Below are 14,508 nucleotides of genomic sequence, written 5' to 3'. Positions count from 1 at the left end.
TACTAGAGGACAGTCAGCAGCTACTATCCAGCCAAGATCTGGAGGAGACATCCGTCGCTTCCTCCGCTAGGCGGGCAAGTAGTGATGAGGAGAGTGGCATGGGAGCTGGTGTTGCGAGCTGTCAGGTTCCTGACCCAGAGACTGTTGAGGAGGACATCAGTGACATGCAGACAGTACTCGATGATGATGATGTAGCTGATCGCACTTGGGAGTCGGGTGATGAAGGGGCTTCATTATCATCATCAGAGGGTGGCAGCTTGCCCGTGAGCCAGCAAATTGCTAGCGTGGGCGGGAGTCAGCAGGGTGGCAGCAGTGGGAGGTCGGGAGCCAAATGTGCCTGGGGTAGACCACCCTCTTTGCGGGAGCCTACCTGCCCGGGAAGTAGCGGTGCAGGGGTTCACGGAGGCAGCAGTGGTGAACGTGGCCATATGTAGAATCAGTGGGCAGAAGGTGAAGAGTGGCCAGGGTGCCAATGTTGGCACTACAGCCTTGCATCAACATATGCAGTGTCGCCATACAGTGGCCTGGGAGAACTGTGGCTCTGATGTGATGGTCCAGCCTACTGCAGCAACCGCTGCATCACCTAGTGGCATGCACCCGGTTTCAGGCAGTCAAGGTTCCACCACCTCAGCCGAAGGGTGCTGTCTGTCATTCCCATCATCTGCTGGTTCCGATGCTCCTGCTCCTCCTCCTCGTCACTCATTCCGTCAGTAATCGATCACCGAAGTGATTGCCAAGAGACAACAGTGTGCGTGCACTCATCCAACGGCGCAGAAGCTGAATGTCCTCCTGTCCAAGTTGCTGGTGCTGCAGTCCCTCCCTTTCCAACTAGTGGACTATACATCTTTCAGAGAACCGATGGCTTGTGCCGAGCTGAAGTGGAGAGTGCCAAGCCGTCATTTCTTTGCCAAAAAAGCTGTGCTAGCCCTACAAAAATATGTAGAACAGAAGGTGGGCCAGTCCTTGAGCCTGTCGGTGTCTGCCAAAGTGCACGGTAGCGCTGACATGTGAAGCTGTAACTACGGTCAGGGACAGTACATGTCCTTTACGACTCACTGGGTGAATGTGGTTCCTGCACAGCCACACCAGCAACTTTGCCAGGTGAAGCCGGTTCCGCCTCCACGTTGCCACGCCGTTGGTACAGCGACAATGTCAGCCTCTGCCTCCTCATCCTCCACCGTGTCCTCAGCCTCCACTGCAGGGACAATTCACAGTGCCCCTCCAGCATACCACATGTGCAGGGCACGGCAGCGTCACACTGTTCTGCACCTCGTTTGCCTTGACAAACGGAGTCACACGGGGGAGGAACTGCTCTGTGTCATTCAGCAAGAAATCGAATCCTGGCTCTCTCCGCGACAACTGAAAATCGGAACCATGGTGACTGACAACGGGAAAAACATTGTGTCGGTGCTGCGTCAAGGAGGGCTGAGCCATGCGCCCTGCATGGCACACGTGTTCAATCTGGTTGTCAAGCGTTTCCTGAACAGATCCAAGAGGACAGGAGTACTCCCCTGTGTAACTTCGATGGCAGCCAGCTCATGCGTGACACCTGTCGTTGGCTCAGGCCCTTTGAGGATGCCACGTTATTTGTCAATCACCAGGACTACGGGATGAACAACGTCATTCCACTGCTTCATGTCCTGGAACAGATGCTGATAGATATGGCTTGTCAGGGGACTGGAGATGTGGCGCCTAGATCTCACAGCCACATGAGCTCTGTGGGGGCTGAACTGGAGGAGGAGGAGGAGGACATTGGAGCTCAAGCAATGTGTAGCGAAATGGGTGGTTTTTCTACACAGATGACAGGAGAGGAGGAGAGGGAGATAAGTAAGATGAGGCAGATGACCCAGGCACACCATGGCAGTATGCAGTGGAGACGGAGGCAGGGAGTCAGTTGCACAAATGGCCCGCTGCATGCTCACTTGCTTGGGTAATGACAGCCGAGTTGTCACCATTCGGCAGAGGGATGACTTCTGGCTCGCCACCTTGTTGGACTCTCGCTACCGGTCCAAAATGGGGCCCTTTTTTTACACCCGCTGAGAGGTAGGACAAACTGAACTACTATAGAGACTTCCTTTGTAGTCAGTTGGCCGCTGCCTATCTGCACCATTGTCCATCCTCTCGTAGGTCTGACTGGGGGGGGGGGGGGGGTCTGTGCTCACATTCCAGTGCCATAGCTGCTGGGGAGGGAAGGGGTGAGGTGGCAGGAGCTCCATCAGCAGCAGCCTGAGTCGAGAGTCGCTGATGAGCAGCTTCCTTCACCCGCATAGTGAAGAAACTACTCACCAGCAGCTAGACATAGAGCAGGACCTGAACCATTAGGCGGTGGCATACTTGGACAGCACCCTGCCACCCCACATTGAAGATCCACTGGACTAATTGGTAGCCAAACTGGATTTGTGGACGCAACTATCAGAGTTTGCCCTGGAAAAGCTGTCCTGCCCAGCCAGTAGTGTGACATCAGAGCGGGTGTTTAGTGCGGCGGGGGCCATAGTTACCCCAAGGAGAACTCGCCTGTCCACCCAAAATGTGGAGAGACTGACCTTTGTCAAAATTCATCAGGCGTGGATCAGCCAGGATTTCCACCCACCAATGCCTGATGCATCAGACTTGATCATCCATGGTGCCACACCAACACTTTGACAAAAGAGACCAGTTTCTTCTGGCTACCTGCCTAAGCTACTATTCTGATGCTGCCACCCACCTGATGCAACACATCTGATGCCAAGTGCTCCTTCTTTCACCCACCATCTTCATCGGGTACTGGTATTGACACCCACCTCCACACTATGTCACCGTGCCACTCTGTGGCCTCCTGATGCTGCCACCACCTACACACTGTTATTGTGCCACTCTGTGGCCTCCTCCTGATGCTGCTGCTGTTGCCACCTCCAGACTCTGTCATTGGGCCACTCTGTGGCCTCCTGATGCTGCTGCCACCTCCAGACTCTGTCATTGTGCCACTCTGTGGCCTCTTGATGCTGCCACCACCACCACACTCTGTCATTGTGCCACTCTGTGGCCTCCTGATACTGCCACCACCTACAGACTCTGTCATTGGGCCACTCTGTGGTCTCCTCATGCTTCTTCCACCTCACCACTATGTCAAAGGGCCACTCTATGTACTTCTTATGCTGTTACCACCCTCCCCACTTCATGAATGGGCCACTATTTAGCCTTTTTGCTTGGCTGACATCATCATTTATTTGACCCTTCTTCTGATCTGTCAGAAGGAAGGTAAAATGAGACGCACAACGGATCCTGTCTGTGTAGCAGCTCTAAGGCCTATATGGTCCCATCAGAATTGGCTTATGATTTGGTAGCCAAAAGCAGGAGTGGGTACAAAACACAGAAGACATGCAAATATTCTGTTCACGTGTCATCTCTGTTTTGGATCCACTCCTGTTTGTTTTGGCATTGGCAATACTGATGGATTACTGACCAAATGCTGACCAAGTGAAGGAGGAAGCTCCACAGACAGGATCCGTTTTTTGTGGGTTATTGTTCTGACTGATCAGAGGAAGGGCAAAATAATCATTAAAGTCGACACAAACTTACTGCTGACACCCTCTCCACTCTGTCGGGGGGCTCTACTTGTATAAGCGTTTAATAGAATAGGGTCTGTAGACATCTATGTGGAATCAGGTGGCGACAGTGTAAAAGGAGTGCGCTTCTTCTTGGCGCTAACATTGACCTGTAAGTTATACATGAGTTATTTAGTCCGTTTTGGCCCCGTAACTGCCCAAATAACTGAAGTGTGCAGTGATTCTTAGTGCGACTCCCTATGCGTGTAACTGCAAGGCACAGTGTTCTACACCACTATAAAGGCTCTCTGCAGCAAGGAAATAGCCGTTTATTAATGAAATTCGCCGCAAATTTATTCGGATAGAACAAAATTTTCCCCAAAAAATTTGGCGAACCGGCAATTCGAATTTCTTAAAAATTTGCTCATCTCTAGTGTTAATATTGGTTGCTACTGCTTTTCAGGGGTTTATGCAGCAGACAGGTAGTATTAAATAGGACAATTCTGCTTGCTGATCCACTGTTTTTCAACAGAATCTATGCACCTATGAACCCCAAAAATGCCCCCCCCCCAAATGCACGGGCTCCTTAAACAGATTGTACATACCTCACTCCTCAGCGCCCGCTTCACTTCTGATGCCTGCACGGCCGCCGCTGCATCTCCCTATCGCGCAGATCAAAACATCTGAGGTGGGTTGGGGGGGGGGGGTGTTTCAGCCAATAGCAGGCCATAACAGAATGAGCCTCCCTAACATCGCGGGTGACACTAGAGAGGCTCATTCCGATCGCGACCTGCTACTGGCATGCCCCCCCCCTCCTTTTCCCGTCACCGGATGTTTTGATCCGCGTGACGGGAAGATGCAGCGGAGGCCGTGCGTGCATCAGAAGCGACGCGGGTGCTGTGGAGCGAGTACAATCTATGTAAGGGGCCCGGGCATTGGGGGGGGGGGCATTAAAGGGTCCCCTTTAAGGGAAAACACTTTTCCCAATGAAGCAAAACAATATTACACCACCCTGGTCAACTGTACACATAGCAAGGCACAGGCTAGTACTGCTGAAGAATACTGTATGTTGACTGGTAGAATATTTATAAAATCACAGCAATGTACAGTACTATCAACAACTTTGTTAACATTTTATTATAGGGTACTGTTATCTATTAGGTGACCATGCACAATAGTAGTAGAAGTAGTAGAAGTAGGAAAAGTAGGGTGATGGTGAACAGTAGTTGAACAATCGTTTCACAGATGCAGCAATACACATTTTTGTCTATATTGGCCATTACAGTTGTTCAAATTGGCCATAAATGTTCGATGAATCTGAGCAATGGACGTGGTATCTTTCTAGGAACATTTTCTCAAAGAAAGATATGTTGTCCATAAACAATCTTTTTTTGACACTGGACAAAAATTACAAACATGAACGACTTCTTTTCAGACAATGCTCGTTTGTCATCGGTTGGCTAAAATAATCACTTTGGTTAAAATTGTCCGCTTTTAACCACAACTAATGTGTATGGCCACCTGTTGTCCATATATTGCATCAATGACCAAGGTGTTACACAACCCCCTCTCCGATATTACTTATTCCCACTTATATATACCATTTAGGCATGGCTTATGGTGTGCGTCAAACCCCCTTCCTGTATCATCACTGGCCCTACATTTCGACAATTCAACGTTCCCCTCATAGACTTTAGTTTGAAACCAGCTTATTTGCATGCCTCCCTGGATCTACTTGGTGATATGTTTTAAATTATAGCCAAGATCTTAAGAAACATTTCCTGGCGGGCTATGCAAATATGCATTCGAATTATTTGGGGTAATTAAAATGCTAAGAAATGAAAATTGGCTTCAAGTATGTTATCCGCTTATCAAATTTCATAATTATAGAATGTTAATTTCCCTGGAACAAAATACCACACATAATAACAATTCGGGTCTTTGCAGTATGAGATATTAGCTGTATACTCTTCTCAGTATATTTTTGTAACACATATAATTCAAGCTCCAGCATCTTTATGCCAGTATATGATATTCATACTTTAACAAATATTCGGCTATGGAGAAATTAATTGTTGCTACACAATGCTCATAATGCTGATAAATCTATATTATTTAGTCTTGAGAAGAGACGTTTAAGGGGGGACATGATTAACCTATACAAATATATAAATGGGCCGTACAAAAAATACGGTGAAAAACTGTTCCATGTAAAATGCCCTCAAAAGACAAGGAGGCACTGCCTCCGACTGGAGAACAAAAAGTTCATTCTCCAGAAGCGTCAAAGCTTCTTTACTGTAAGAACTGTGAATCTGTGGAATAGACTTCCTCAGGACGTGGTTACAGCAGTGGACAGTTTTAAAAAGGGTTAGATGAATTCTTAAAAGTAAATGACATTAATGCTTAAGAAAATGTGTAGAGTCTCACTTCTTTCTGGGATTCGCGTCCCCACCCATCCCTTGGTTGAACTTGATGGACTTATGTCTTTTTTCAACCGTATTAATTATATGACTATATTCTACCGGCAAAGCTTTCCTCACTGCTCACTGACTAGATTGTATATTCAGCACGGTTGAAAGAAGCCTACAGAATGAGGATGTACTAACTGTAGCAGTTCATGGTAAAAGCAAGCCATGCAATATGGATATACTGTATTACTACATAGGATAATCACAATAATAATAAGAGTAGTACTAATCATTCAAACTACAGAGAGCTTGTTAGTAGGCTAAAGTATCCTGACCATTTATCTGATGAAACCTAAGTAGATGAGAAATATGAGATCCAACGTCATGATGCACTTGGCTGGGAGGTCATGATATGAGATTCATGATATATAATTCTCTTAAATGGTTTCAAATGACACATACTACTGCCAAATGTCATAATACACCGCTATAAACCAAGTCAAATCTCTTTTTTATCAACTTTTCCCTATAATTCGTGCCCTGACTAAAAGTGTGGATCTTTTACAATTATCATTACAGCTAGGGCCACCATTGGCGCTGTATGTTAATAAAGCAGTGTATGCTGCCCACTCAAATCAATGGAGTTATTGATGACATAGTTGTAAAGACTGAAGCAGTGTTACATTCTGTAGAAAAATATTTTTCTGGTAGGGATAAAACTAAACAGTATAGGTCCACCAGTGGTCATTGAGTACTTTTAATTTATGTCTGACGTCTGCCCAAGTAGATGGAACATGTCCTATTGTTGTCTGTTTTGCAGACGGTAATAGGCATTATGACATTGGGGCCCCGATAAATTGCGGAATTCACACCGACCCCATCCATAGTTTGTGGCTCTGTGACTTGCCCAGGAAAAGTGTGGGGCTCACACTGACTGCATCCGTATTTTGCCAAGCTGCGATTGGTGTACCGCAAAAAGATATGGTTGTGAGAATAGCCCCTGGTAATAAGGTATTTTCCTGAACTTGGCTTTGAAGGGAGTAATGAAGCTTCACCAAATTTTTATATTGGGTTCCATGATTATTAAATAGGAGGAGGGGCCCCGTGATTATTTGATGTATACATATTAAATAGTAATCAGTACATGCAAATATAAACATAGGGAGTAACATTAAATGTTTCTAGCTTAGGCTAAATTCACTTGGTTCATCTTTGGAATTGTTGGCAAAGGTCCCCTCAAACATATAGCTTGACATAAGCAATTCTATGCCTATGTGTTACTGAATTCAAAATAACAAGATGTCCTTAGCAGTCCTCACTTCTTCTTCTTACGTCTAGACCAGGGGTAGGCAACCTCCGGCTCCCAGCTGTTGTGAAACTACAACTCCCAGTATGCATACTTGCTCTGCTCTTCTAAGAACTCTCATAGAAATGAATGGAGCATGCTGGGAATTGTAGTTTCACAACAGCTGGGAGCCGGAGGTTGCCTACCCCTGGCCTAGACTCTGCAAAGGGAAGCTTACTTTCCTGCTTCCTGGCGCTGGCTCCCCGCTACTTCTCCTTCCGGCCTGCGAAGCTTCACTGGGCTCCCTGACTGAAAACATATGATTTGATGTGCCCGCCGCCAATCATTGGCCGTGGTGCTGACTGGATCCCTTTGCGTCATGTGAACAATAAGGGCACGAGAGATTGACTGGAGGCACATCAAACTGGATGTTTTCAGTGAGGGAGCCCAGTAGAGCATCGCAAGCTGGCATGAGAAGTAGCGGGGAACCAGGGCCAGGAAGCAGATAAGTAAGCTTCCTTTTACAGGTCCGACCAATTGGGCGGTTTGCAAACCCACTCCCGTTCTTGGGTAACCCCTTTAAACGGGTTGTGTGGCTAGTTGATATTTTTGTTCAGAATGGCTTAAAAAAAGAATAGAAGTCGCTCTTACCTCGCCAATCCTCCCCCCACTCTCATTCTGACACCCCTCTGGTCTCTACTGACCACTCATACAATCAGTGGCTGGTCATTTCTTGTGTGGCAAGAAGAACAGGAAGCAGAGAACCAGGAAGTATCAGAGATTGATGAGGTGAATATAACACTTTTTTAAGCCAATCCAAGACTTTATTATTTTTTTATGTAACCAACCTAGAAAGCTCCTTTAATGCAGTTTTATTTTCTACAAATTCCATTGCTTAAATGAGCATTTTCATTAATTTCTAATGTTAAATAGTTCAAGTACAGCATGAGATATTTGATTTGTTTCGTACCATTGCTTGGCTGGGAAACAATGGCACATACATGTCTGCCCTTTTACCAATAATTCAAATGTATTTTAGGGAATTCTAAGGTCATAACAGAACATGATGTTCCTTGCCTTCATATCCATCTATAATGTGGTTTTTTGTTCCTAGAGCATGTACAGTATTCGCCTTCACATATTGCATTCTGGCCCTCACATACTTTTGTCTTTGACTACTTTGTTCATCCCACACAACTAAAAATATGCAATGAACTTAACAACGTTTGCATAAACTTTGCCTAGAGATACCGAACTGTTGAGTTTGCCAAGAAGCAAACCGCTGCAGATCGTATTGTACGTACACGACAATCCAGTTTTCTAAAAGTAACTGCATTAATTATCTAAATGGATTTCCCTTTCAATTAAATTCTTAGGGATTCAGTTTGAACATATACGTTTTTTTTATACTGTATGTTTAGTCTTAAGAATGGTAAATATACAGCACATATTAGACTTCTCATGTTGCCCGTATACATAATGTAATGAATTACTTTGACGACAATTAGCATTAATGGTCTACTGAAGTGTTGCGATTGCCCTTTCGCTTTACGGATGCGGAGAGCACAGAGTGTGCTGTCCGTTTTTTTTGCAGCCCTATTGAAATGAATACGTAGGTCTTTTTTGATTCCAGAGGGGAAGCAAACCAGGCTGGTGTAGTGAGCTGCATTTATATTAATATAAGCAGATATATAACGCGAGTTTGACCGCGACGCTTGGTTGATTAAGTGTGGTTGCGTAAGTGTGTGACTTAAGATTAAGTGACTTTAGATTCAGGGACTTCGGAGGGGGACTGCAATTAGCCTGTATATTATTACTATATTGTATTGTATTTTTTTCTTTTGTGGTGTAATCCCCATTTAGTATGTGTTGCACAATTGACAACGCAGTCCAGTGCACATCTTGCATGATGTATGCAGTCCTGGAACAGCCGTTCCAGGGTGAATTTCTTTGTTCAAGATGTGAGCAAATTACCCGTTTGGAATCGCTAATCGAGTCTCTAAATGGGCAAGTTGCAACACTGAGAGGCATTGACAATTTGCAAAAAAGTTTGCTTCTCACCGAGCAAGCACTCTTTGGGGTAGATGAGGGAGAGGGTGACAGAGAGGAGGCTGAGGAAAGTGAGGTAGCTAGCTGGGTAACATTTAGAAAGCGGGGTAGAGGGAAGAGTGCCAGGGAGGCTAGCCCTGATCTGACACACCCCAACAAGTTTGCACGTTTGGCAGATGAGGGGGATGTCAGTCCAGGGACGGCACTGCCGCAGCCGGACACTTCCTCTGCCAGTCAGGGGAATGTCAGCTCCGGTAAGCAGGGGACCAGGAGAGTAGGGCAGGCCAGACAGGTGCTGGTAGTGGGAGACTCAATTATTAGGGGAACAGATAGGGAAATCTGTCACAAAGACCGTGATCGCCGAACAGTGTGCTGTCTTCCTGGCGCTAGAGTTCGACATATCGCGGATCGGGTTGACAGATTACTGGGAGGGGCTGGAGAAGATCCAGCAGTCATGGTCCATATCGGAACCAATGACAAAGTTAGGGGTAGGTGGAGAGTCCTTAAAAATGATTTCAGGGATTTAGGGCAAAAGCTTAGGGGAAGGACCTCAAAGGTAGTATTTTCCGAAATACTACCGGTACCACGGGCCACACAAGAAAGGCAGCGGGAGATTAGGGAAATTAACAAGTGGCTCAAGAACTGGTGTAGGATGGAGGGGTTTGGGTTCCTGGAGAACTGGGCCGACTTCGCTGTCGGCTACAGCCTCTATCGTAGGGACGGGCTGCACCTCAATGGGGAAGGAGCAGCTGTGTTGGGGAAGAAGATGGCTAGAAGGTTGGAGGAGTGTTTAAACTAGGGACTGGGGGGGAGGGTAATTACACTATAGAAGGGGAAGATAGTGCAGATAGAGACCGGGGGCAAGGTAGTGGGACTGGGGGAGAAATGGAAGGAGGGACAAGAACAGTTCAGAAGGAAAGGTGTAGGGTAAAAAATATACATAAACCTCTCATATGTATGTATACTAATGCCAGAAGCCTGACTAATAAAACTGGTGAACTGGAATTAGTGATGTGTGAGGAGGACTATGACATAGTGGGAATAACTGAGACATGGCTGGATGATAGCTATGACTGGGCAGTTAATGTACAAGGTTACAGTCTGTTCAGAAAGGATCGTCAAAACCGGAGAGGTGGAGGGGTCTGCCTTTATGTAAAATCTTGTCTAAAGCCCACACTCCGTGAAGATATAAGTGAGGGACATGAACATGTGGAGTCACTGTGGGTAGAGATACATGGAGCTAAAAACAACAATAAATTACTAATAGGAGTCTACTATAAACCACCTAATATACCAGAGTCCACAGAAAATCTACTACTAAACGAGATAGACAAGGCGGCAAATCATAATGAGGTGGTTATTATGGGGGACTTCAACTACCCAGATATAGACTGGGAAACTGAAACTTGTATATCTCATAAAGGAAACAGATTCTTGGCAATAACCAAAGACCATTATCTCTCCCAACTGGTTCAGGACCCGACTAGAGGGACGGCCATACTGGACTTAATATTAACCAATAGACCTGACAGAACAACAGACGTGCAGGTTGGGGGACACCTGGGAAATAGTGACCATAAAGTAATAACCTTCCAATTATCATTCAAAAGAGCGTTTCTACAGGGAGAAACAAAAATACCAAACTTCAAAAAAGCTAAATTTAGCCAACTAAGAGAGGCCATAGGCCTAACTAACTGGGACAAAGTCCTCAAAAATAAAAATACAGCCAAAAAATGGGATATCTTTAAAAACATCCTAAAATCTCATTGTGAGAGGTACATACCGTATGGGAATAAAAGGTTAAGGAACAAAAAGAAACCAATGTGGATAAACAGAACTGTAAAGAAAGCAATAAATGACAAAAAGAAAGCATATAAAACCCTAAAACAGGAGGGTAGCACGGAAGCACTGAAAAACTATAAGGAAAAAAACAGAACATGTAAAAAACAAATAAAAGCGGCCAAATTAGAGACCGAGAGATTAATTGCCAAACAGAGTAAAACTAACCCTAAAATGTTCTTCAATTATATAAATGTTAAAAAGTATAAATCTGAAGGTGTCGGCCCTTTAAAGAGTAATGAGGGGGGAGTCGCAGAGAGCGACGAGGAGAAAGCAAAGCTGTTAAATATTTTTTTCTCCAATGTATTCACTGAGGAAAATAAACTGTCAGATGAAATGCTGAATGCTGAAATAAATTCGCCATTAAAAGTGTCCTGTCTGACCCAGGAAGAAGTACAACAGCGACTTAAAAAAATCAAAATAGACAAATCGCCAGGACCGGATGGCATACACCCCCGTATCCTAAGGGAATTAAGTAATGTCATAGCCAGACCCTTATTTCTGATATTTGCGGACTCTGTACTGACAGGGAATGTCCCACAGGATTGGCGCATGGCAAATGTGGTGCCAATATTCAAAAAGGGTCCAAAAACAGAGCCTGGAAACTATAGGCCGGTAAGTTTAACATCTGTTGTGGGTAAACTGTTTGAAGGTTTTCTGAGAGATGCTATGTTAGAGCATCTTATGGGAAATAAGCAAATAACGCCATATCAGCATGGCTTCGTGAGGGATCGGTCATGTCAAACTAATTTAATCAGTTTCTATGAGGAGGTAAGTACTAGACTTGACAGCGGCGAATCAATGGATGTCGTGTATCTGGACTTCTCCAAAGCATTTGACACTGTACCTCATAAAAGGTTAGTATATAAAATGAGAATGCTCGGACTCGGAGAAAACGTCTGTAAGTGGGTAAGTAACTGGCTCAATGATAGAAAACAGAGGGTGGTTATTAACGGTACATACTCAGATTGGGTCACTGTCACTAGTGGAGTACCTCAGGGGTCAGTATTGGGCCCTATTCTCTTCAATATATTTATTAATGATCTTGTAGAAGGCTTGCATAGTAAAATATCAATTTTCGCAGATGACACTAAACTGTGTAAAGTAATTAACACTGAAGAGGACAGTATACTACTACAGAGGGATCTGGATAGATTGGAGGCTTGGGCAGAGAAGTGGCAGATGAGGTTTAACACTGAGAAATGTAAAGTTATGCACATGGGAAGGAATAATGCAAGTTACCCGTACATACTAAATGGTAAAACACTCGGTAACACTGACATGGAAAAGGATCTAGGAATTTTAATAAACAGCAAACTAAGCTGCAAAAAACAGTGTCAGGCAACTGCTGCCAAGGCCAATAAGATAATGGGTTGCATCAAAAGGGGCATAGATGCCCGTGATGAGAACATATTCCTACTACTTTACAAATCACTGGTCAGACCACACATGGAGTACTGTGTACAGTTCTGGGCTCCTGTAAACAAGGCAGACATAGCAGAGCTGGAGAGGGTCCAGAGGAGGGCAACTAAAGTAATAACTGGAATGGGGCAACTACAGTATCCTGAAAGATTATCAAAATTAGGGTTATTCACGTTAGAAAAAAGACGACTGAGGGGAGATCTAATTACTATGTATAAATATATCAGGGGGCAGTACAGAGATCTATCCCATCATCTATTTATCCCCAGGACTGTGACTGTGACGAGGGGACATCCTCTGCGTTTGGAGGAAAGAAGGTTTGTACACAAACATAGAAAAGGGTTCTTTACGGTAAGAGCAGTGAGACTATGGAACTCTCTGCCTGAGGAGGTGGTGATGGTGAGTACAATAAAGGAATTCAAGAGGGGCCTGGATGTATTTCTGGAGTGTAATAATATTACCGGCTATAGCTACTAGAGAGGGGTCGTTGATCCAGGGAGTTATTCTGATTGCCTGATTGGAGTCGGGAAGGAATTTTTTATTCCCCTAAAGTGAGGAAAATTGGCTTCTACCTCACAGGGTTTTTTTGCCTTCCTCTGGATCAACTTGTAGGATGACAGGCCGAACTGGATGGACAAATGTCTTTTTTCGGCCTTATGTACTATGTTACTATGTTACTATGTAGGTCTATGTGCAAGCCACAAAAATATGGATCTGACGGGGACCAAAAATAATAAATAGCCCACTATGGTCATTGCATTCAATGTGTCCTTTGCTCATTTTCTTGGTCTCTTAGTAAAAAGATAGATAGATAGATAGATATATATAAGATATATATGAGATACAGTAGATCAGTGGTGGCAAACCTATGGCACGGGTGCCAGAGGCGGCACTCAGAGCCCTCTCTGTGGGCACCCGCACCCTGGAAAAAGTCTATGGTGTACCAATATGCCTTAGAGTTTTCCTGCTATTCTTCAGCCCAAGACGCACTACGAACAGCACAGGCAGCGCATTGAATGTAGGCAGGATATTATAGCTAAATGATATCGAAGATATACTATATTGGTATTCAGGTTAAATTGCTGTGTTGGCACTTTGCGATAAAAAAGTGGGTTTTGGGTTGCAGTTTGGGCACTCAGTCTGTAAAAGGTTCGCCATCACTGCAGTAGATAGATAGATAGATAGATAGATAGACAGTATAGATAGATATGGGATAGATAGATAGACAGGATAGATAGATAGATAGATAGATAGATAGATAGATAGATAGATAGATAGATAGATAGATAGATAGATAGATAGATAGATATGAGATATATGTGAGATACAGTAGATAGATATGAGATACCGTAGATAAATAGATAGATAGATTTTCTAGCTTTCCCTTTGCAAAGGTATAAATGAACAACAAATGAAATGGAAGCCACCACCAACATTATCTGTATATCTTAATATTCCACAACAAACACAATCGTTTATCCTTATGTTTCCCCAGACACATTTCCTGCTTATTGTCTTATATTAAATTTTTAATCCATTATTTTTCTCCTGTGACCTCTATTACTTTGCCACTACCTAACATATTCAAGTCATTATCCTGCTGAAATGTAGCTGCTGTAATAAAAAAAGAAAAACAGAATATCTGACTGAATTGAATCGGTAACCACATATTTATCACTGAGAGGAACATGGATATTCTATATAAATGCAATAAAGTTGAACATGCGTACCCTTTTAAGGCACTGCACCACTTCCTGGATATAGGATCTGATCATTTCTGTCTTCTCCCTGTGGAAAAACATAAACTTGATTGTAGAGATTAGATTTTACATTATTACTACAGACTGGACGTTGCTCATATGTTATAGAATTTAGAGAATTTTTTTTATTTATTTAATTTAGCAGGTCAACAATCTTAGTATAAGTATAGACAATATAGCAGTAATCTCCATGGCAAATTCTCAATAAATCCACTGCAACA

At 44.1% G+C, this 14,508-nt stretch overlaps 1 protein-coding gene across 1 annotated transcript in view; it reads right to left on the bottom strand.

Moving 5' to 3' along the window:
• PLCB1 (phospholipase C beta 1) overlaps positions 1 to 14,508 on the bottom strand; it is an 895,755-nt gene that overhangs the window by 110,824 nt on the left and 770,423 nt on the right. The window contains exon 30 of the mRNA XM_040429862.1: positions 14,258 to 14,315. Coding sequence (XP_040285796.1) covers positions 14,258 to 14,315 — 58 coding nt within the window. The remainder of the gene's footprint in view (positions 1 to 14,257; positions 14,316 to 14,508) is intronic.

Source organism: Bufo bufo, chromosome 4 (genome assembly GCF_905171765.1).
Source record: "Bufo bufo chromosome 4, aBufBuf1.1, whole genome shotgun sequence".
In the NCBI taxonomy this organism is placed as follows: Eukaryota; Metazoa; Chordata; class Amphibia; order Anura; family Bufonidae; genus Bufo; species Bufo bufo.
Note: the sequence above shows the minus strand (reverse complement) of the source record. Positions and strands in the feature narration are given on the sequence as shown.